We start from the raw sequence: 24,165 nt of genomic DNA, 5'->3' as shown, positions 1-24,165 counted from the left end.
AGGTAGGGAGTTGAAGCCCTCTGCACCCAAGTCCCCTCTGGCTTTTAATAAGGTGTAGGGCTGGGGAAAGTGAACTTTTGTGTCCCACCGCCTCCTCTGGGCTATTGGAGCTGAAAGCCTGCCCCCAGACCACTGGTTCCAAGGACCTCCTTTCCTTGCAAGGAGCTGGAGGCCCGGAATGGGAGTGACTTGCTCAAGGCCTCCCAGAGGAAGGCGGTGGGAGACAGGAACCCACAGCCATGGTCTGTGCTGGGCAGCTGCCTCTCACCCAGCTCTCATTTCTCCAGCCCCTGTCTAAGGTGTCCTGCATTTTCTCAAACCTGCACTTTCCTGCCCCAAGGAGCTGGAGCCTCCATTTAGCAAGGTAGGGCCCTGGGGAAACTCCACATGGTGTTTTTGGCTCCAAGGAAAGAGTCCTACTGCACTGTGAGATCAGAGGGAAAGGCCCAGGGAGGGAGTCGCTTGGGGACTGTGGGGGGCCCAGTGGGCCTGACACCCTCCTTTACCTCTTCTGAGGTCTCTTCCTCCTCCTCTCTCACTGCTCCTTCCCCCGCCTGCCCTTCTCCCTGGCTATTGTTCTATTCATCCTGTCTTGCCCAGAATCTCAAAATTAAAAGAAACCTCAGAAGTCACCTAAATCCTGGCTTCTCAGTGTGTGGCCCACAGACCAGCAGCAGGGGCGCCACTTATGAGGCTGCCCTAGGTGACAGGCACGAGCAGAAAAGTTGGGAAGCACCCACTGCAGTGGCACAGTGCCCAAAGCCGCGGCACCTGTCGTCGCCAAGCGTGATGACTGCCTCCCCCAGGAGCTCACTGTCAATAGCCAGGCCACCGCTCCATCTTTGGACAAGTAAGGCATGTGGGGGTGGGGGGGTGAGGCAGTCCGAGGGTCCTGAGCATCCCTGCTGAGTATGTGAACTGTTAAGGCCTCCCCACCTACGACACTGAGCCATGTTGGTCACGTAGGTAATTAAGTAGGTCAAAGCAACGGCAGCTTGGTGCTCAGGCCCAGAGGAAGGGAACCGGCTTGTTCATTGGGGGCCACCCAAGGTGCCGGGCCCTTAGCACCAAGTTCTTCTGGCGCTGTGACCCACTGTCCACACAGTCACTGTCTGGGTCCACCATGTCACCCCACGGGACTTGGGGTGCAGTAATCAGCCCCCCCATGTAATGACCTTACTCTTCCCTGTGCTGGAGTCAATCGTCCTGCTGATCTGTAGAGTCCTGGCCAGAAGACTGGGGTCCTTCCCTGACTCTCCGCGTGCACGTATGGGCGTGTCTGTCTGTCTGTCTCTCTGTGTGACCCTTGTGGCCATTCACTAAGGTCACTGTGGAAAGACTCCTGGGGGAGACCTTGACCTGAAGGCATTCACAGGGAACCTGGGCTCGCCTGAGCACCCACTTTGTCCAACCCCTGCGCCCCTGGTGTTCCACCTTTTCATTATGTCGCCTAATCCTCCCCACAGCCCTGCGGGGTGGTTTATGGCCCCTTTTTACAGCTGCTGAAATTGGAGCTCTACCTGTAACCCAGTCTCAGAACAGTAACAAACATAAATCATCTGGACATGCGCAGTAAAGAAGCAAGGAACGAGAGGATTTGGGGGAAATGATACCTCTGAATGCAAGGTGCTGTGATCACCAATGAGTATAATTACACTTTGTCAGGATGGTCCTAACAAACGGGTGTCCCGGGGCTCCCCCAGCTCAGCTGGCAAGCTCTGTACTGAGTGGGCCCTGCAGAACCATGACACTCCATCAGATAGGTGAAGCTGGTAAGGGTACAAGACCGTTATCCTGGCCCTCCAGGAAGGAGGCAGGAGGGGCATGGTGTGGCTTATGCGAGGCTCTGTGCCGGGGCTCAATGCACACTGTGGAGGCTATTCATTCACTCTTGACTTTCTTGCCTGCCAGGCACTGTCCTAGGTGCTAGGAACCCCAGGGTGAACTGGGTCCTCACCCTCGTAAGGCTTACAGCCTGGGTAGAATGTCTGTAGGTTTTCCTGCTAGCCTCCAATCCCCCTTCTGGAACCAAGGAGCCTGGTGTCCTTGGAGAGTCCCCTTCTCCAAATGTTCCATTCTGGGATAGGACCAACCAATAAGCACTTAAATCTGCAACTCATAGGGAATGGTGCAAGGAAGGGTAAAGGGCCCAGCCAATCACGAGTGGCGATTTGGGGGCTTTGGAGGAATCTGCTGAGAAGAGGGAGTGCTGAAAGGATGGGATGTCACTATGGATCTGCTTGTAGCCAGCCACCGTGACACCATGGACACTAGCCTGCCTAGTGTCTCCTAGTGACACAAGGAGCCTAGTGACTCCTTGTACTGGAGTCAGTACACAATAAAGCAGAGTAAGGAGAACAAACCAAGTCCTGAGGACCCTGTGTGAGCCCTGGATCCAACTGTTCCTGAAGCTGTACCTGATCCAGGACTTTGCATAAATTCCATATTTGCCTAATCCTGATTGACTTGAGTTTCTGTCTTATGGTCTTTAGTCCTTTCAAAAACCCAGTGAGTACAGTTTACCTTACTTGTTTTTCACACAGGAAATAGAGGCTCAGAGAAGACAAGTGCCTGGAGCAAGGCTGCACAGCAGCCATCTGAATCTACTCAAGTCAAAGCCATGCTTTTGCCACTACTCCCAGGTGGCAGTCTTGCATGGAGGGAGACCAACAACAATCGGGGTAGGGTAGGGGCTTTGTGACAGGTAGTGAAGGATTTCCCAAGAGAGGTGGCTCTGGGGGGATAATTAGAACCTCCTCCAACCAGAGACAGGTCTGTAGAAGGGATCCACATGTTAAAAACTGGTGGCTGATTTTTGGTTTTGCTTTCCAATTTTTATTTTTGCTTTAGTTGCCAACTCTGAAGAAACAGACAATTTTAGGTAAAAATCCCATGTTCAGCTTTTTTAGGAAAATCGGAAGCCCTGGCAACAGCAGGCAGGTGGTCCCACATGGTCAGTGTGCCAGAGCTGGGGCAGGGGGCGGGGGCACTCCTCAAACAGGCAAGGCGTTAACTCTCTAGATCTCCAGCCGGCTCGGCTGCTCCCAAATCTCCCTGGAGCCAGGAAGGTCCTTGATACCCGGCAGGGCTTCATCACGCACTTGGGGAGTGGACGAAGCAGATGAGAGGGTGTGAGCAACCTTGTCAGTGCGCTCGGGGCGGGGGCGGGGGGCAGTGTGGTGTCGAACTTGGGGCTCAGGGATGAGACAGCTCAGGGCGGATGGTTGCCCACCACTTACAACTGTGTCACCGGGGGCGGCAGGGGACGGGGAGTTCTCTTCCTTTCTGTGCTCTCAGCTACCCCTCTATAAAATGGGAATAACTATAGTCGGGTAAGATTCTCCGGGCAAAGGGGTAAACTGTCAGTAACTAGTAGCCTGACCTCTTCCACTGATCGAACAGACCTTAGACAAATTCCTTCCCCGGTCCAAGCCCCAGTTCATCCAAGGTGCTTGGGTTTGATTTCGTCAGGACCTGCCTGCTCTGGCCTTGGGTCACTGTGAAAATTCAGCATTCGAGCAAACTCCTGGTGCTGGGCAGGTAGACACACCTGAGGCCACAGGGGTCTCTCTGCGCACTGCTTCGCCACCGAGGTCAAAAGGGACCCTGGGGGCCATCATAGTCAGGCCCTACGTAATACCAAATTCCTTTAGAGTTAGCCCAAGTTCCAGCTCCAGGACCTGCTGTGGCTCACTGACTCCCAATCGTGATAACCCAAAGGTCCAGGGACACGGCTGAAAGGAGCTAGCCCTCGGGGGCCCTTCGTGGGGTCCCCGGGTGTCCTGTCATTGCTTTGGAGAGCGTGCAAGCAGGGCCCACCACGGCCGTTTCACCGCGGCTGGCCCAGGGGCATCCAGCTGGCAAAGCCGCTGCCATTCCTCTCACACGCCCCCGGATGGGAAATGATTCATGAAAACCAAGAAGGTAAAATTAGCCCAAAGGCTGCCGAGTAATTTATGCAGCCAACAGGCCCAGGAGGGAGGGAAGGCCCACGCTGCCAGCTCAGTGCGGCCTCCTGGGGGCTGGCAGAGGCCGGCCTGGCCATCGGGAGCCTCTGTCTCTGGGGTCTTCTATTTTGGGACTCAGCCTCCGGGGCTGTTGGCAAGGCTTCCAGAACGGTTCTGACCCCCCCCTCCCCCCATACTCAGCAGACCCGTGCCTGCCACCAGGGACCTGCTAAGTGTCAGTGGGTTACTGGGGAGAAGCTCAAGCATCCCATCCTCATCTCAACCCTGGGAGGACAGTTTCACCCTCCCCATTTCCCAGGTGAGAAACAAAGGCACTCGGAGGTCAGGTGGATAGCCAGAGGTCATGGGGAAAGCCAGAATTCCAACCCAGATCTCATGTACTCCAAAAGATGTGCTTTCCCCCCATGCTGGGTGTTGTCTGCCAATCTTCAAGTTCTCAGGGTGGGCCAAGGGCAACCGACCCAGTGGGGATTCCCTGGCAAGTCCTCAGACGTTCTTTTCACCATGTCAGGACGAGTCAACACCAGAACCAAGCCCTGTTGTCCCAGCTTGGCTAGGTGGATGATCCCCAATATCCTAGTCTCTTAAAAAGGGGTCGAGAAATTGAGGTATAAATCATACCCCTAATGGCAGCATAGAACAGTGGAGATCAGCGAGCCCCATGGACTCACTTTCCAGGGCTGTCCTCCAAGGCCCAGAGAGGGGAAAGGGCTTACTCAAGGCTACACAGCAAACCTGTGGAGCCTGAGTTGGAATTGCATCTCCTGAGTCCCACTACAGGGAGCCTGCCATCAAAACTATTTATAAAGACAGCAAATCTGAGTGGAAGGGGTTCCCCAACTAGGGGGACAGCTGAGGCAGGAGTCATCCCAGAGACCTCCCGGGGCCCCGTGATCTGGTTATGTCTAATACCCACCGCGCTTTTGGAACCCACAGGACACACGTGAGCACTTGGAGTGGGGCTCCTTAGAAGGTCGTTGTTGGGAGCAGACCGGAATCCCACTCTAGGCCTGTGGGAACCTGCAAATTCCCTCACCTCCTGAGCCTGGATGAGAAATGGACTTGGGAAATTGACAAGAAAACACGTGTGTTTTCCCATAGGCCACGAGTGCTCAATAGGAATGCAAGGGTTCCTCACGGTCACAGTCACAGTGCTCACCCTCAGTCCTCTGGCCCCTGGCTGGGCCCAGAGGAAGCCCGAGGCCAGCCATGGGAACATCCCACAGCCACCCATGCAGAAAAAACTCACCTATGCCTCCCGGGGCAGGCAGCTGACCGCCAGTGCGGTAGCTCAGAGCAGCACTACTCACTCATGGGACAGGGTTCTGAGCAGCTCAGTGGCAGCGGAACCCCATGTGTCCCCAGCGGGACCCGAGCTTGCCATGGCCCAAGCCCTGAGCTTGTCAGCACTTTGCACTATCAAAACTAAGTGGCCCCTTCCCAGCAATGCTGGGAAAAGCCACCTTTGATTTCACTTCACTGCCATCCAGAAAGACGCGGTTGCTTATATACTGAGCACCGGCCGTGGGTCAGGCACGGCCAGGAAGACAGGTATGATTTGTCCTGGGTGTGGGGAGGATCCTCCTGGTCCTAAGATGCACTGGAATGGTTCACACACAACCTTGGGGGTCACACTGCTGGGATTCAAATACCAGTGTCATCCCCATTAGGACTCTGGGGAGTCACTTAGCCTGTCTGTGCCTCAGTTTCCTCAGCTATAAATGGAGAATAATAATGGTATCCACTTCATGAGGTTATTCTGAAGATTAAGTGAAATGTTATGGGTCAAGACTTGGAATAGCACCAGACACATAGTAAATGTTCAATTAATATGAAGTTATTATTGACCCAGGACCCAAGACCACATTCCCTTGACCCCAAGAGCCATGCTCGTAACTCAGAGCTGGGCCAGCTCAAGGTCTTTGGTGTGACTCAATGGTGTGACTGGTAAGGGTTCTATATCTGGAATCAGGAAGTGGGGGTCTGAGCTTCCCCTCTGCCAACTGCTGGCTCACAGCAGCCCCTGCCCTCTCTGAGCCTTGCTCTCTCCAGTCTTAAAAAGGGCCCAAAGATGGCTGAGCTCCTGCTTCCCTGGGAGGAGAACCCCGAGTCCCGAGGGTCACTGCAGTCTTCTGTCTGCCACATTCTGTCCCCCACTTACCTCGGGCCACAAGAGGGTTTGTGGCCAGAGCTAGGGAAGAGCAAGGCCCTGGGCCAGCTACAGTGCTTCTCCTTTCTCAGGAAATAATCCCAGCCCTCTGAGCTCACCGACCACACAGGCCGCCGATCGGTGGGTCACCTTCCGCCAACACCCTCGCATTCGGTGGCCTCATGACAAAGAGCTGGACACAAAGCCAGAGAGCCTGGGTATATTCTCAACACCACTGGCGCCCCACTGTGGGGCTCTGAGCCTCAGTGTGTGCATCTGTGAAATGGCCTCAGCCAGGCTGCCCGTTTCACAGGGTGGCTGTGATGAGCGAGCTGGCGGGATGGTGGCATGAGAAGTGGTTTAGAACCTGCAGGGTGGGGAGGAGGGGAGGAAAGAGCAAAAGGGCCGTCCTTTCCAGCACTAAACATACCATCACGGGCAGAGACTCGCCTCCCGAGCAGAAAGGCAAACCCAAACCAGGGCCAGTGTGGCCCAGAGGGGCCCCAGGCCTCTCCAGGGAGAGGCTGGCCCCAAGCTGCTTTCTTCTCCTGCCCACCCTGCAGGCCAAGGGAGATCAAATCCCCGGCCACAACGGGCTCCATTGAGAGCTGGTAAATCTGCCCGAGGTGTGGGGTTACGTTACCCAGGCTCCCGGCCGCCGCCGCCAAGCGAAGGGTCAGGCTGACCTCCTTCCCTCCCTGTAGGTCCTAGTCCAGGACCTGCCGGGCGAGCCAGGAAGGATTCCAATCACCCGCCTCATTCCCAGGCAGCAGCCTCCTCTGGGAAATCAGGGAGTGGACAGTGGGATGAAACCGTTGCTGAGGCCACAGCCATCCCAGGCTGCCCACAGGAGACACAGGGCCCCTGCCTGCAGCGTGGGGGCGGGGGGGGGGGGCTGCAGCTAACACAGACCAGAGACCCCAGGACAAGAGTATTACTGGGATTTGACGAAGTGCCTGGCACAGCATTCTTCACGCTGCACGTGTTCCCTTCCTCCGTCCTCACGGCAGCTCTGTGACAGAGACACTATTGTCCTCTCCATTTTACAGAGGCTGAAACTGAGGCACACAGAGGTCGAGGTTAAGGAGATTTCCCAGAAACAACCTGGACTTGAACAACTTGGTCAAGTGACCCCAGAGTCCACTTACCACGACAGGCGCTCAAGAGATGGGTCACTCCAGAACATGCCCTTTGAGTGAGGGTAGAAGCACCCAGGTGTGAAGGAGAAAAGTCTCCAGGGGCTGTGGCTACTATTTCCAGCCGTCTGGGGACTGCCTGGGGACAGGGGAGCGGCCTTTCTCTTTGCTTCTAAAGAAGAGACCCAGGAATAGTTGGGGCCCTATAGGGAGACATTTGGTTCCATGCAGAGAAGTCTCCATGGACGGCTTTTAAATATCGTGCAACCATTTTTTTAAAATGCCACAGGCTCGCATTCCCAGCAGTAGCTACTCTAGAGAGAACAGAGAGAGAGAGAGAGAAGGAAAGAGAGAGAGAGAAAGAAAGAAAGAAAGAAAGAAAGAGAATTATGACAGCTTGCTATGTAAAACCATGACTACAATTCCTAGCTCCAATGTTAAGTGAGAAAAAGCATTTACAGCATGATCTGTAACCATTTGTTTAAACACACACACACACACACACGTGCTGGGATGGCATATCTCCCTGTAGGTTCTGTGAGTGGATGTATAGAGAAATATCTAGAAGTATATATACCAAAGTAATAACAGTGACGGTTAACCCTGCAGAGGAGGCCGGAATATTGTGGTAATGAAGGAAGACGATATTTAGCTTTTTAAATAATATTTGATTTTAGTACAACAAAAATGTATTTGTATATTTCTTACATAATTAAAAACTTAGTAAAACACCATAAAAAAGACACAGTGGGCTGCCTTGGAATGAGTGAGCTACTGGTCCCTGGAGGTATGCAAGCTTCTGCACTGGGGCGGAGGGATTCAAAAGAATTTGAAGAACACAGGGGCCAGGTTGGGTAGCTGGCCCTTCTGAGCCTCAGAGGCTTATCAGGCGAGTAGGAGCAACGGCCACATCCTCCCTGCATCAAGAGTGGCTTTAAGGAAGCGCTTAGCATTCTGACCTGGAGCAGGGAAGTCTGCGGGCCCTCACAGTGACTTGGGCAAGGACGCACAGGCCAGTTTCTCCCTCTCCCCTCCCCCCCAGTGACTCCTAGCGCCAGCCCTTCAGTTCCAGCAGGCCCCCAGCCCCTGGTCAGCAGGCCCAGCTGCTGTGTGGGGCTGTGTGGGATACTTTATTAGCCTCAGGCTCCAAGGGTCAGGGTTGTGTCTCTGGGAGGACCTCACAGTGGGGACAAGAGTTCAGGAAGGAAGAAGCAGAAGAAATGCTCCCAAGGTTGATTGCTCCAGTGACACTGAGTCCCAGCTGTGACCGTGGCCACACAGTGAGCCCCAGTCCCCAACAAGGTCAGCCCCAGCCCCAGCCATAGCCCTGGCTCGTGAGAGTCCAATAAGCAAAGGTCGATGAGCCCTTACCTTACCTGGCAAGACAGCAATGGGGTCAAGAAAAGAGCCAAGAGATACGGGTTTGAGTCCCAGCACCTGCCCCTGACTTCTCATAAGACCTTGACTTTGAACCCTGGGTGCCTCAACCTTTCCAATGCCAAAATGGGCAGACAGTATCTAACTCCAAGTCTGCCACGTTAGACCACACGCGATGTCATCCACATAGCCTCTCTGTGGACTCCCACAAAATGTGAGGCCCCCATCCGCACCACGGACAAGGCACTGAGAAAAGGAGGGGGCCACAACTGAGCTCCAAAAGCGGTTAGACCTGCTGCGGGTCCGGGGGCCTGGGGCAGCTGGAAAGGGGTCCATTTGTGGCCCCAGGCGGGGACCAGGAAGCAGCAGGCAGAGGGATTCTCCAGGCGGAGACAAGGGCGCACCAGAGGAGACAGGAGTGAGTCTGAAAGAGCAGTGGAGCCTTTCTTGGCCACTGTCCTGGGCCGAGGGCCAGGGTGTTCAGGGAGGGCAGGGAGCCACTGGCAGGTGCCAAGGAAGAGTACAGTTTCTACCTGAAACTGGGGGCGGGGACCCTGGGAGCCAGGCCAGAGAGTCCTTGCCTCACCGGTAGCCAGGAACTGGGGCAGAGGCAAGCGACAGATCCACACAGGGGAATCAGGAAGAGGAAGAGCCATGCTCGGTCCAGAGAAGCCCACGACAGGCTGCAGGGAGCTCAAGGGCCGGACCTGCCCCTGGGTCCTGGGCACAGCCCCAGAGGATCCGAACTGGGATACAAGTGGCACCAGGCCACACAGAACAGGCTCGAGGTGTCCTGTGCAGGGAGAGGGGCCCCTGAGAAGCAGGGAGGTCCTGCCTGCTGCTCACGGGGAAAGCACCAGCTCTGGGAAAGGCAGGCAGCAGCACGAAGTCTGAGCTAGGAGGCTTAGCGGGTCTGGGGCCCCCTCACCCCATCTCGGGGAGACCCATGGCCTATGACTGAGTCCAGCGTGGGGCCAGCCCAAGGCAGAGAGCCAGGGAGGTCCGAGGACACAAGCCTTGTGCCTCCAAGCACAAGCCAGGCCACCATCAAAACCCGAGCCCCTCAGTGACTCCTGGTCCTGAAGCCGGCAGCCAGATGGGCTGCAAACGCCTCCCAGCCCATCCTGCAGGGTCCTGGGCAGCTGGACTCCCCACCGAAGGGCAGCCAGACAGTCCCGCCTGCTGTGTGGGGCCCAGCTGATGGGGAGCCGCGGGGAGGGAACGGGAGGCCGGGCCACTGGGAACAGGGGCCCCCAAGGAGGAGGGTGTAGGTGGGGCTGTGCAGGCCGGCCTTCTCTGGAGACCTGTGGCCACAGGCAGGCCCAGACACACCAGGGGCTGTTCCCAGCAGCCCCAGATGGGAAGGGTGGGCTCCTCTCCTCCCCAGACTGCGCCATGGCAGCAGCTCCCCATCTGCTCACCTGAGCTGGCCCAGGACGGGATGTGAACTGTCCCCCTTGACCACGCGTTCACTCCTCTGGCCACAAATGCAGGCTTTAGCCCTGACCCTGGCCCGACAGACAGTTCGAGCCGGAGGCCACTTCAGGCGGCTGTCCACGGATCACCTCCTATTCAGACCCCACACCAGCACATGCCAGGCCCCAGGCCTGGCCAAGCCCCCACCTCAGCCTCAGAACTCAGCCTTCCCGCCTCCTGCCCACACTCCCTGGCATGGCTCTGGACTCCTCAGGGCAGCTGGCACGCCCCCTTTGACAGCTCACAGCACTGGTAGCATCAGGCAGGGGATAAAAGAACTCTGCCATGGCCAGCCAACCACACCACAGGTCAACGCACTGACCAGGATGACAGCCTGGGAAGGCCCGCTGCTCACATGGCCGAGAACTGCCCCCCTGTCCAGCCAGGACTGACTCGGGGGCCGCCGGGCACCAGCAGAACCTTGGGGCTGGCTGTCTCAGAAAGAACAAGGATAGGCCCGCTCTCCAACAACTTATCGCACCGGCACCAAGAAACAGCCTTCCGGAAGGCAGAAGACAGAAAGGAAAACACCACCTGGATGGCCTCTGCAGTCACTTAAAGCACATCCTCAGCTCTGACTCTATCTCCCACCTCCAGAACACCCTAAACTCAGTTTTGTTAAGTCCAGCCTCAGCTTGGCATTCAAGGCCCTCAAAGTCTGGCCCTAGCCTCCCTCTCTAGGGCCATCTCCTCTACTTGTTCTCTAAACACCCCAGACCACTCGCCCTTCCCTGAACTGCCCTATCCTCATGTTGTCTGCCTTTGCACATACTGTTCCCGGTGCCTGAAATGTCCTGCCCTCTTCCTCCACCTGGCAGACTTCCACTCGTCCTTCTAGGTCCAGCTCCCTGCCTCTTCCTCCGGGAAGCGTAACAGGCTCTCCCTCTCCCATCGCTGGTGGCAGAATGACTTGCTCCCCTCCCCATCACATCCACGAGCAAGTAGGACACTTCCTACCTTCAATCACAGTTAGGATCTGGGCCAGAGCTGCTCACACTATTTGGGGAGAGTTTTCCAATCTGTTGCCAACTGATGCTTTTGTAAATTACAATTTTTAAAAAAATGAGGCAGCAATGGTCAAGTTGCAATAGGAGTTTTTTGACACTTACTTTCAATGTTGTAACTATCTCGCATGCAGATCAGTAACACCCCGCTTACAGGTGGGCGGGGGTCTGCAGACCACCCTTTTCTGGGTACAGGACCCATCAAATCACGTGTTTATGTTTGGCCCTCCAGAGCCCAAGAGGGGCACTCCATGAACATCTGTTGACCCAAATATGGGATGGGAAGGTCCCAACAACCCAGTAACATGGGCAGCACCTGTGCTGGGCCACCCTACCCTTTTCTCAGGTGAGCACACAGATGCCACAGCTGGCCCACGCTGTACTTTCTCGGGACCACCTGGCATCAGGTGCTTGGAGCCTACAAGTCCCCCAGATGCCCCTCCTACCTTCCCTCCCAGCATACCCTCCAACCACAGTTCCCACACAGTGGAGGAGAGCTCAGACTCGGGAATCAGAGAGACATGGGTTCAGGTCCTAGTTCTGCCTTTCATAGCTGTGTGGCCTTGGGTAAGTCATTTCAATTCTCTGGGCCTCACTTTCTCCTCTGTAAATGAAGGCTAATGACACCAGCGGGATGGGGCAATGTGCTGGGACCCATCCACACTCATAAGCTTCATTCAAGTTTGGCTATTACTGATGTTTCTAAAGGCCTGGCTCACCCAGCCCAAAACTTGGCCTTGTGTCCTCCCTTTCTGTTTTTCCTCCACCCAAGACCCAAAGTCTTATTGGGGGGGGCTGGGGGGAGGTAAATTCTTCCCTGGCTGCTAAGTTTGCTGATTTCCTTTGCAGATTTCACCCCCCTGGCCCTCCCTACCCCGGTCTAAGTGCCCCGCCCCTGGCCCCAGGACACCTTGAGCCTCTGACCTCTTCACCTCCTCTCTAAATACCAGCCCTCTGGATGGTCCAGCTTTTCCTCTGCGGTACAGCTGTCTAAAGAGGTATCTTGCACCACCCTGGGAAAATGCTGCCCTGTTTGGGTTGGGGCACGGAAGGACTGGGCTAAGAGATCAGGGACAGGCCCCCGGCTTGCAAAAGCCCCCCCCCCCAACCTCCACCCACCCTCCAGAGCCCACCTCCCTGTACCTTGGGCCATGACAATGCTGAGTCCACCCGGGCTGGCTCCCAGTCAGCCGCCCCCACGAAAGGCTCACTCCCTGCTGGGGCTGAGGGTCCGGTGGGCTGTTCCCCAGGCCCGTCGGCCAGCCCAGAGCCTCCCAAGCCGGCCATCTCCATCCCCCGAGCATCGGGCAGCAGGATCCCTTCCCGGCCCTCACCCCTTTCCCTCTGGGAAAGTGGGAGATAGTGGGAGAAGCCACTCTGGGAAAGCTGACACTGTGGGGGTGGTTCCATATTTACTTGCTTGGTGACGTCCATACCAGCCCAGCTCGGTGCCCAGGTCAAGTTGCTCGCCTTGTCTGCTGGTCCCACTCTGGCCCCCAGCCCCGCCATGAGCCAGAGAAGGCCCGCTGGCCACTCTCCCCTCCCCCTTCCCCCAGGTCCTCATGCACATGACCCGGGTCTGCTGCCTCTGTCTCCTTAGGAAGGGGTGAGCTGCTGTCACAGCAGAGTCAAGCAGTACCCCCCCCCCACAGCCACTCCTTCTGGAAAGCAGGGCACAGAGACTGGGCCAAAAGCTCTCAGAATTCCCCATCTTACTCTGATGATTGCAGGAGGATAGTGGGTGCAGAGGAAGGGGTCCTAGATTTGGGATTTAGCTTGGTCACTCCCTAAACAGTACAACCTCTGGCATGCCACTTTCTCTCTGGGATCCCCCATCTTCTCAGCTCTAAAATGGGGTTCATGAGAGCCAGCCCATGGGCCTCACGGGCCATTGACAGGGGAATCTGGAAAAAGATGAGTTGGGAGGAGTCCCCGTTGGCCTTACGGGTCGGGTTGGGGGGGTTAGAGAGAGTGGTGGAAGGGAAAGTTCTAGAAGGCACTGAAGGCTGGAGGCCCAGGTGTGGCTTTGCATAAAGGGTCCCTGCCCCTTAGCACTCACCAGGGATCTGAGGCTGATGCTAGGGAGCAGGACAGTCAGCAGCCGTCTGCCCCCTCCCCTCTCCCCGCCTCCTTCAGCCCATGTCATTTCATTGGAGACTCTTGGTCTGTCCAAATGTGCCTGCAAGTTCTCACCCATGAGGTTCCCAGGTGGGGAGAAGGGCCTGTAACCAGCTGTGTAAACCAAGGGATAAATCAAATCCCACATTTAAAGCACCCAGGAGACCTGCTGGGAATCGTTAACTAACACAGGTAGGCCACCCCTGAGGCTACATTTATAAATGTGGGTTTCTCGGGTGACTGGAAAGATTAGATTATAGCTGGGTGATCTGGAGCTAGTCACTTAACCTCTCTGAACTTGCTTGAGCTTCCCATCCATAAATGGATATAGAAGGGACCTCAGGGGGCACAATATGTGTTCTTCTTAAATCTGGTCATGAGGACAGGGAGGAAAAAAGTTTTGTCCAAAGAATGTGGCCCTGGACTGATCCTACAGTCTCCACTTATAGGGAGGGAAACCGAACTACTTGAGTTTCTCCAAGCCCTTCTGTGTGCCCAGGCCTTTGCACAAGCCATACCCCACATAAGAATGCCTCGCCCCTCTCTACTATCTCCTCAACCCTTCGAAACCCAGCTCGAAGGCCACCTCCTCCTCCAGGAAGCTTCCCTTGACCTAGAGTCGGTGGCCATCTGCCTTACATCCTTGTACTAGAATCTTTAACTGCCTGGTTAATTGCTCACCTCCCACGCTGGTCCATAAGTTCTACAGGAGCAGAGACTGGGTTCTCCTTGCACCCCCAAGCCTAGCACAGTACCTGGCCCAGGGATGGCCCATGGGCCCTGATCACCTGATGAAGAAAGGAAGAACTAAAGGAGGCCCCAGGCCTCCCCTTTTACAGAGCCCTGGCCAAGGACACCACCACGAGTGTGGCTGCACCACGCGAACACCGGGCTTTCCAACACAGATACAAATCTGCAATAGGAAACAGGCTTTTTAAAAATAACAGCACATTTTTTTCTTTTTTCTTCATTGTTTTTTCCCCCCTTTCTGCACGGCTTATTTTTCCGGCGCAGCCCCTGGGCCAGCTGTGGGGAAGCCTCTCCCAGGCCCCACTCTGAGAACATGGGGCTCTGGGGCCTCCAAGGATTCTCGGGCCCCAGCAGGGGTGGAGATGTACCAGATGGTTCCAGACCAGCCCTGGCAGCAAGACCACCAAGCAGCTCTGGGCCAGAAACCAGTTTGCACAAACCCTAAGGGTAGGTGGGTGTCACCTCCTGGGAATTTACCCCCCTAGAAGGGTTTTATAAACCCATGTGACATTTCCAAAGGGGTATCTCCTCAGTGGGTCTGGGGTTCTCTGTCTTCATTCTAAGAGGGCATCCTCAAGGAGGTGGCATCAGAATGCCAGGGTTCCAATCGTGGCCATATCCCTGTGTAACCCTGGATCTTTTACACCACCTTCTGGGCCCTCAGTTTACCCATTTGTGAAATGGCAATAATAACACATACCTTGTGGAGTGGCTTTCTACATAGAGACATGCCTAGGACCCTCAAGAGCCCTCAATAAACATTCACTCCTTTGCCATCATTATTTTCATCACCCCTGGATCTCCTACCCTGTGGCCCCATCACCTTATCATATACTCTCTAGATCAGCAGAAGCCTCAGGGTTTGTTAAATCCCACACTCTTGCCCTCCCGGGTGTCCTCTCAGACCTCCCAGAAACATGGTCCTTGTGGGGCGCGGCCTCCTGTAAGTGTGGGGAGCTTGGTACCTATACCCTACAGACCAGTTTGTCCACCACGCCTGATGCCTCCTTCCAGCAGGACCCACCTGCCCTGACACCCAGGAAGCAGGGTTCATTTACCCTGTCTCTCGCCCCCGGCACCCAGTGAACCTGCAGTCAATGCTCAGGGAATCTTCAGAAGCAGCCCTTGTGTGCAGACCCTGGAAATAGAGCAGCAAACCCAGGCCCTGCCCCCGCAGAGCTCCCAGTCTGATGAAAGGCGGAGACCAGAATCAGTAATCACACCCACAACTATAAAATTGCTACAGAGATGAGTGCTGCAAAGGAGAGGTACATGGGGTCAGGAGAGGCTGTCATGCAGGGCTCCACCTAATCAGGGAGGGCTTCCCTGAAGAGGTGAAGTGGAAGCTGAAAGATGGATGAGGAAGCCTAAGCAGGGGGAATGCGGTGCATGGTCAGGGCTGACGGGACAATGCGCCATGTCAGGTGGAACATAGCGAATGGAGGGATGCAAAACGGTGTCCCCACAGGGTCTGGAAGGCAGCTAAATGATTTCTAGCTTTCTCCGAACAGCATTGGGAGTCCCTGAAAGTTTTCCAGGCAGGGGTTGATAGACTCACATTTGTTTGTCCGAAGGGTCACCCTGGCTGCTAATGGTGAGCCTTCCCGAGTCCCGAGACAAGTGTGTATGTACTTGTCTCAGCCTGGAATGTTCCTCTAGTCCTTGTATCGGTCAGTTCAGGCTAGGTTATGCTGTAGTAACAAACAACCCCCAAATCTCAGTGGTTGCAAACAACAAAGGTTTAGTTATCATTCAAGCTACATGTCCATCGTGGGACATTGTCAAGGGGATCTGTGCCACACAGCCACCCAGGGACACAGACTAGCAAAGGCAGCCGCCATCCCACCTGCCGCTACCTGCCATGCCACAGGAAAAGAACACTCTGGAGGCTTGTGCACTGGCCACTAGATGCTTTGGCCCAACCTGATTTGTGTCACTGAAGCTCATAACTCACCCACCAGCCACACAGCCCCACCCAAGCACAAGGGTCCCCAGATTCAATCCTTCCCTGTGCCTGGGTGAACTGGAAATGTTTAGGGGTTAGTATCAAGAACTACCCAGACAGTATCCTGCTCCACCTTGCCCTTACCAGTCTCAACTCATTCATTAGATCATAAGCGGTCCAGTATTCCAGAAGAAGGGCGGGGCACATGCAGGAGAGAACTAAACTTGGAGCGCAGGGAGATCTGGGGGGAGGGTGTGAGGTGAGGCTGAGGAAGGGGCAGGGGACAGATCACTCCAGAGCTTTTAGGTCATGGGGGCGATTTGGTTCTTTATCCCAAAAGCTGAGAAGACTCTTCTGAGTTTTAAGAAAGAAACAAGAGGCCTGATGTGAGCTTTTTCGGAATGGATCACTCTGATTGTGAGGTGGAGACTGGCAAGGAGGGGAAGCTGCAGGTAGACAGTTCGGAGGCTCAGAATATTTCCTGAGGATGGACAGGAGGCAAGGGACGGCCTTGGATGCTGTGCGCCGGTCATGACTATGATAAAGCCAAGGGGATGGGCCAACGAGGCAGCTGAATAAACGTGTGACTCCTGACTCCTAGTCCGATGGTCTTTACTTCACACTTGCCAGTGACCTAGAACCAGGGAAACCCCATCTCCACATCCAAGACTCCGAGAGGAAAGATTCAAATGACAGAAGTCTTACTGACACCAAAGAAAACAAATTTATGAAACACATCAATCCAAGGGGTCTGGAGGACAGAACTCTAACTCATGTCAATGATGGATAGAAGTGCTGGTTGTGATGGCTGATCGGGGCTCTTGGGACAAGGGAGGGGGAACCCCTTGTCTTTGAGAATGTCATTAGGAAAGAGAACTAGCCCATGCCCCAGCTGCTCCTTGGAGGCCCTGTCTGGAATCGGATGGTCTTGGGCTGGGCAATTCTGATGGTCCCGGGATAGTAGGTTCCACAATAATCCCAGATAGAGAACAACACTTCTCGAATCATGTGTGGAGCACAGACTAGGCATTTTATCTCTATCACCTTTAATCTCACAACTGCCTTGCCACACAGGTTCTGTTGGCTCCATTTTCAGGATGGAGAAGCAAGGTTCAGAGAGATCAAAGGTAACCGTGCCAAATCCAAAGTCATACAGTTATAACACGGTGGTGGGGGAAGGACTCCCAACAGAGAACCACTTTCCTTAAACTCAAGCAATCATATGGGACTCTTCCCAGCAGGCTCTGAGACATTTGGCCACACAGAACTCTGCCCACCTCACCTCTCAGAGAGCTGGTGGGTGAACACCATGCCCCCACCCCACAGGTAAGGACACCACAGCCTGTTAGAGACTCAGACCCAGGACCCCACCTCCCTAACAGCTCCCTTCCTCTCAAGGGTACTGTGGACAAAGGCCAGCTTGGGTGCCACTGGCATATGGCACCACGGAAAATTCTTTTGCCCCAGCCCAGACAAACCCCCCTAAGTTTATAGGGTTTCCAGGCATCAAGAGCAATCTCTCATTATTGCCTCCTGTCCCTGAGCACAAAGAACTGGGTGTGTTTCCTCTCAGCCACTCTAAATTATATACCACAGCCTTTCCCCACATGAAGCCAACGTCTACGAAGAAAGATTGAACATTATTCTCTCCTAAGTCCCAGCCCATCCCAGGGGTCAAACCCCTCCCGCCTAACCCAGTTCAAGACAGAAGCAACTTTTCAACCAGCATCGCCCAACGCTCAAGCAATGTGTTATGCTCTTTGCGGCGACTTGCTTAGGGCGTGCTGGCCTTGACCGGAGAAAGGTCACTGGCCGCCAAGTTTCTGCAGTTCCTGCAGAAGAGAGCACCTTGGGGATTGCGAGTGGGGGATGGAGGCTACGCTCCAGAGAGATTTCCCGAAGAGTCTACGCGGCAACTAAGACTTAAAATATATTAAAGAAACGGCCCCCGGCTCGGCCACCTCCGGGAAGTCGCCGCGGGCGGCGTTGGAAGAGGCCCCCACCGCCTCCTGAAGGGCCGGAGCCCCCGACATCAGCCCCATGCAGCGAGCCGAAAGTGCCCCCCAGAACTAGGCCAGCGGCCGCAGAGAGCCCTCCAGCATTCCGCGCTCCGCCCCGCCCCTGTCACCGCGTTCTCATTCCGAACGCTCGGCCCGGGCCGCCGCTCCCATTGGTCGGCGGCCACGTCCGTCAGCGGGCGGAACGTCGGCGCAGAGAAAAGGCTACATTGTAACAAGGCGAGCGAGCGAGGAGCGAGCGGGGAGGAAGGAGGCGGAGGGGCGGCCCCCGAATCCCGCAGCGGCGGCGGCGGCGGCGGCAGCTACCTGCCGAGGGTTAACCCACCTCGGGGCCGGGACGAACCGCCCCCCCCCAAGCCCGCGCCCGCGCCGCCCCGGGCCCCCCGCTCCGCCCGCGCCGGCCCCCGGCTGCCCGCGCCCCCCGCAGCCGCTCGCAGCCCCTGCACCCGCGGCCCCCGCGCTCGCTGGCAAACTGCCGAGCGCTTTCCGAAGCCATTTTCAATGGCCACATTGGCTACCGGGGCTGACTCACCTTCCCGGGAATGCTGCGGCAGCCGCGGGGCCCGGGCGACGCGGGCGGCCCGGCGGGCGGCTCGGCGGAGGCGGCGCGGCCCCGGCTGGCGGCCCCCGCGGCGGGAGCGGCCGCGCTGCGGGCGCGCTGGTCCCCGGCGAGGCAAAGTTTCAGCGCCAGCCTCGGCGCGGCGGCGGCGGCGGCGGCGACTCGCTGCTGCTCTCCTCCCCTGCTTTGACCACCATCTTATTAGTACAGGAAATGACATGGAAAACGGAAGAAAGCGGCGTTTGGGGCAGACGCGGACCCCCCAATTCAGGGGCCGGAGCCGGGACTCACCAGCCGCGTCCCAACCCGGCCCCGGAGAAAACTCCCGGGGCCCCCTCGGCCCCCGCCCCGCGCGCTGCCCGGAGGGGGGAACCTAGCTCCTCGAACCCAAAAGGAGAGGGCGAGTTTTATAATCCTGCCCGCGGAGAAATCGAGAAAAAAATAAATGAAAAAAGAAAAGGTTAAAAGAACTTTCGAACTGGGACACTTTTTTTTTTTTTTTGATCGGAATTAAAAGTTCTAAAATTTTAAAAAAGTCATTCCGTGGGGGGGCTCCCTGGCTCCCCGGCCCCGTTGCTGCCCATTTTGAACCAGATAGTCGGGGGGGGGGGGGGATTAAAGCGTTTATAATTTTAACCCTTTCGAGACACTCCCCCCCGCCCCCGTCACGCGCAGCAGGGCCCCTCCTGGTCCCTTTTAACCCTTTGAACACCCAGCAGTTTGGAGATACAAACTAAAGTTGTAAAACATAGGAGACCCGCGGCAAGCTGAGGGTAAGGGACGTAGGGGTTCGCTCGTAATGTTAACGGGTTCGATGGGGCTGCGGTTTTAAGTCGGGCACCGCACGTGTTCTTCAAGTGGAAATTCGTTACAAGGGTTTGAGATTCTGAGAACCCGGCCGGCGGGTCCCTGGCTGATTTGGAAAAGACGTTGATTGAAGCCTCCCTCCGTTGCTCGGTTTCTCAGTTTCTCCATCTGTGAATGGGATTCAATATCCCAGAAAGACAAGGTAGCCAGGAAAAGGTGGGGCGGAATTTTCATAAAGACAAAGTGTTGAAAAGTCTGAATGGCTTCCTTCGGGAGCCCACAAAGCCAGTGGGGCGGCGATGGGGCAGAGGACACCGCGGGATGGCGTAACCACGACAACCATTCCCAAAATAACCGCTTTCTCTTGGCATTGTCCACAAGGCTTGTGGCGGAACTGCAAGGTCTCCTGCCCAGGGAGGCTGTGCTACGCTGGCTCTAAAAAAAACGAGCCCTAACCCTCCCCCACCCCAAGTTAAAGTTTGCTTGGAGGGATTCAGTCCCAAGAAGGCGCCCAGGTGTGGCGCTGCCCAGTGAGGAGCGCCCCACCCCGCTCCCCAAAATGTCCATCAATCCGAGCCCTGCAAGAGCTGGCACTGGGGGCCTCTGGTGGGTACCACCCTAGGGAGGCCTCCTCCCAAGGGAATGAAGTTCAGGTCAACCTCGCGGTTGGCTAGGAGCCCCGCCCTAAGACTGGTGTCCATGGTCAGGGCCCAGAATGTGCTGGGGGCTCTGGGAGTGGGATGTTGGGGGGGGGGGCAGTTAAAAAACTTATTGTACCACATCATCTTTCCCCCTTAATTTTAACATCAAGAACACAGTTTCATGGAATCCAGTTTCTAGCTGGATGATCCTGAGTAAGTGACTTCCCCTTTCTGAGCCTCAGTTCCCTCCTCTGCAAGTGAGCCACACTATAACCCTCCAGCTGCTTGCCAGCTCTGTGTGAGGGGCCATGAGAGCATATTTAAAGGGCCCATCACCTGGCTGCTCACAGTAGATGCTCAAGGAATGGTAACTAATGCCGTAATTCCATGACAGCCAATATAAATATAGACATTCCCAGAGAGTCTATCTGTTCTATGCCAGGCAGAGTATTGGGTACAGGGGAGCACCAAGATCGTTAAGCGGGATCCTTCAAGGAGGTCTCCACCTGCCAGGGAGATGGAGGCACTCACAGCGAACTCGAAATAATTCAGTGATTAATGCACATCCAACTGCCCTAAGCATTATACTGGAGGCTGAGTGCTTAGGCAGTGAAAGAGCACTGAGGAAGGAGCTGTTCGTTCTCTTCCAGGAGTAGAGTCCACAGAGGAAGCAATGTTAGAAGTGGGCCTTGCAGTGTTGGGTGGGGGGGCAGGGGAGGGCCCACTGGTATTTCCACCAGCAGTAAGATGGCATTTCAGGAAGGCCAACAGCATAAGCAAAGACCTAGACGTAAAGTGCCCAGGGTGACTGGTGTGGGGTCATGTGGCTATGGGGCAACTTCTTGAGGGCAGAATGTGGGATCCCTGGTCCAAATTCTTTGTGTCCTGCAGGAAGAAGCTGGAGCCAGGAAGTGGCAGGAGTGCAGAGTAGGTGGCCAGAGGACCTGGAAATGAGTCCAGAAAGCCAAATAGATAAAGAGAGAGTGTGGTCACAGCCTCTAAAAAGCAAAAAAGGTCTTTAAGGGAATGAGCTGGTAAGTGAAGCAAAGAGGGAATTTTATCTTGTGGTGCTGGTTTTCTATTTAAATCTCCCCATCTGTGTGGCCCAGTCTGGCTTCCCCTTGCCAGGAACACTGGTTCCCAGGGCTGCATCTGTGAAGTGGGGCTGGGTCCTCTGGCATTGCAGGCTGGGGAGCAGGGGCTGCAGGTGTGACCCTCGGAGAGCAGAGAGACACTACACAGGTCAGAGACCTAGGTCTGAGGCATAGCCTCCTGCCTACACCGTGTTTCCTGGAGCACAGGATTCTTCCTGTGTGGGCTCCAGGTTCTTCCCTTAAGACCCAAAGAGTTTGGACCCGGGATCCCACATTCTGCCCTCAAGAAGTTGCCCCATAGCCACATAATCGAGACTAAGGCACAGGAAGGAATCTGAAAGGAAGCTGGATCAGTTGCTAGAACCATCTCCCAAGGGACTCCATGGCAACCCAAGGGTCAGCACAAGTGCTCTGGGCAAGTGTGGACAGAAAGTTGCTCTGGGATCTGAAGGTCATTGCCATGGACAAGTGGTTTGGACAAGGCAGGTCTTGTGAGGCTGTACCTCAGCTTCCCTCTGTGGTCTGAGCTGGGCCTGAAACAAAGAAGTAGGGGTGGAGTGGGTGCTCCACTTGAATTCCTTGGAACTACTAGCAGGGGAGGTGAGACGGGGATGGAAGAAAACAGAACACACTGCACACACGTTTGGGACATTACCATTTGACTCAGTAATCCAAGGCAGATATCGTCATCACTGTTTTTACAGACAGGGAAAGCATGCTCAGAGAGTTTAAGAAATTTGCCCAAGGCCGCACAGCTAGTTAGAGGTAGGATAAGATTCACACTCAGATCTGCTTGACTCCGTAGCCCAATGTCTTCTGCTCCTGGATACTTCTGATTTATTGTCCTTTTCCATAATGTAGCTTTTCAACCTAAAGGTAAATATTTCCTAAATTTCTCTCTTGGGGGTATTGCACAAAAGGAAGTGACCAGAACTTTGTGGTGTGAGGTCAGGTACTTCATGACCTCCCCCTGACAAAAAAAAAAGTACTAACCAAGTCACCTCCAGGGCCCTGTGAGGACACTGAGATGCTCTAAGGGAATCAAGCTTGGCTCTTTGGAAAGAAAAGACAACCTGAGGCCTTTCTTGCCTACCAATAATGATATTGCAAAACATACATCCAGTGATACGAGCTGAATAGCCCCTGGGTCACTAGCAATTCCCTTCCACATTTGCTGTAAAACAAGGATGTTGTTTGTGGCATGAACTGTTGATCCCTCCTAAACCCTCAAGGGAGAAATTTCACTCAAGATTCAGTGCCTGGAAAACACAAAACCTGAAAATCAATTGCATTTCACCCGTGGAACTGGCAAGCATGTCCTTTGCTAATAAGAAGAGCTCCATAACTGATCAGGTTTCCCTTTTTGCATTGGCTGCCAGGAAGCTCTGAGCCAAATTCCACCCCTGTTCCCAACAACTTTGGCAGTTGCTTCCTCCTTGTTCCCTTTTTCTCACTTCTAATCCTACTGACTCAGCTTTGTTTTGTCTGCCTTCTATTAAAGATGCCCCCCCCTTTTTAATTGCAAGAAATAAATATTTACAATAAATCCACGTTTGGAAGAGTTTCTGAAGGGACCTGGATTCCACTGGCCTTGTGTTAAGCCAGGCCCGGTCCTCTTCTGGTCTGGTCTTGTTCACTTGCCCAACAGCTGAGGGATCCCTCTCTTGGAAGGAAGGAGGAACTGGCTTAAGACCAAGGGATTCCTCGCCCAGCTGCCGATGATGGCTAAGAGCTAATGCCCCGGGTTAGATCGGCATTGCTATTTTTTGCTCAACTGACAAACAGCTTGCCTCTCCCCAGGAAGCCCAAACCACGATCCCCTACCTATGCCCCCGAAAGTAGCCCCCATTATTTCCTCCCTTTGAGGTATGGCAGGAAACAGACTCTTTGTTTCTGCAGAAGCGAGCACCACTTACAACTGTTTACCATGCATCCAGGCGATCGGGGCAGAGGTGGGGGACAGTGGGATAGTGGCCGAGGAGCAACTTGACCTCTTGAGGACAGGGGAGGCCACACTGAGGAGGTGGCCTTTCACTGGAATCTTGACAGATGAAGAAGCTGGACCCACAGAGTTGGGAAGAGTTGCCCGGCCGAGCAGGGGCATGAAGCAGGACCTAGCTGAGGTGGCAGAAGGCCAGTGTGCCCAGAATGTGGCGTGGAGAGGGATGCAGGGAAGGAGATGGGGCGGGGGGCAGTTCAGGGATCTGGCCCCATGCTTTTCCCACAGTTTGGGTTGACTGGAGGTGTTAGCAGAAACTGCTGGCCGCCTTCAAGCTGGAGAGACATACAAACGGATTCAAGTTTCACACCATTGCTTTGGCTGCCATGGGACGTCCTACGTTTACTGAGTGCCCTGTGAGTAGGTTGGCCTCTTGTTTAATTATCCCCACATTAGAGACGAAGTTGATGTGGACACATCTCTTTTTTTTTTTGGCTGCCTGTCCTCTGTCGTCCCTTTCCGTTACTGGGAAGCCACCCACCTTTGGAGGCTTATTTGTGCCCAGGGAGAAACACCGAAACTCCTTTCCTGGGTGCTGTAGACTCAATGTCTGCACCCCCCTCCTTCAATTCATATCTTGAAACCTAATCCCTATGATGTCAGTATCAGGAGATGGGGCCTTTGGGAGGTGGTTGGGTCCTAAGGGTGGTGCCTTCATGAATTCCACCAGTGCCCCTTATAAAGGAGGCTCTGGAGAGATCTCCCGCCTCTTGTGCCATGTGAGCGGACGGACAGAAGACAGCCATCTTTAAACCAGGAAGTGAGTTCTCACTGGACACGTAATCAGCTGCTGCCTTGATCTTGGACTTCCAGCCCTGCTCCCAAATTCAAGGATCCAGGCAACTCCCGGCATCTTGGGGGACCTCCCCTGTGTGGAGTGTTGGAACAGATGGCTTCTACAGCTCTCTCTCTCCCTAAGTCTTTGTCTCCTCTTCTCTAAATTGGGTTGGGAATGTTGGATTCAATCATCATGCCAATGATAAAAGATGTTCCCAGAATTATGCTTTTCTTCTTGCCCATTAGACATGAGAAAGGAGGGAGGGATAGAGATTGGGGTATCAGAGAGGCTGTTTCCCAGTCCCTGCCAACTCTGGGAGAAGACTCCTGAATGCCGCACATTCCAA

The 24,165-nt window shown here is 55.0% G+C and overlaps 1 protein-coding gene across 3 annotated transcripts in view; it reads right to left on the bottom strand.

The window, feature by feature from the left end:
- PRDM11 (PR/SET domain 11) overlaps nt 1-18,912 on the bottom strand; it is a 77,305-nt gene extending 58,393 nt beyond the window's left edge. Inside the window, exon 1 of one of the 3 annotated variants that reach the window (XM_032357540.1) lies at nt 18,474-18,912. Coding sequence is in view for 2 of the 3 variants with exons in the window: in XM_032357538.1 (XP_032213429.1) it covers nt 12,254-12,619 (366 nt within the window). In the remaining variant the exon portion in view is untranslated. Of the gene's footprint in view, nt 1-12,253; nt 18,326-18,473 lie in introns of those variants that run through there. The other 2 variants (XM_032357538.1, XM_032357542.1) reach the window with 2 other exon arrangements.
- Nucleotides 18,913-24,165: the final 5,253 nt, after the last annotated feature.

This window comes from Mustela erminea, chromosome 9 (assembly GCF_009829155.1).
Source record: "Mustela erminea isolate mMusErm1 chromosome 9, mMusErm1.Pri, whole genome shotgun sequence".
NCBI classification, from domain to species: Eukaryota; Metazoa; Chordata; class Mammalia; order Carnivora; family Mustelidae; genus Mustela; species Mustela erminea.
Note: the sequence above shows the minus strand (reverse complement) of the source record. Positions and strands in the feature narration are given on the sequence as shown.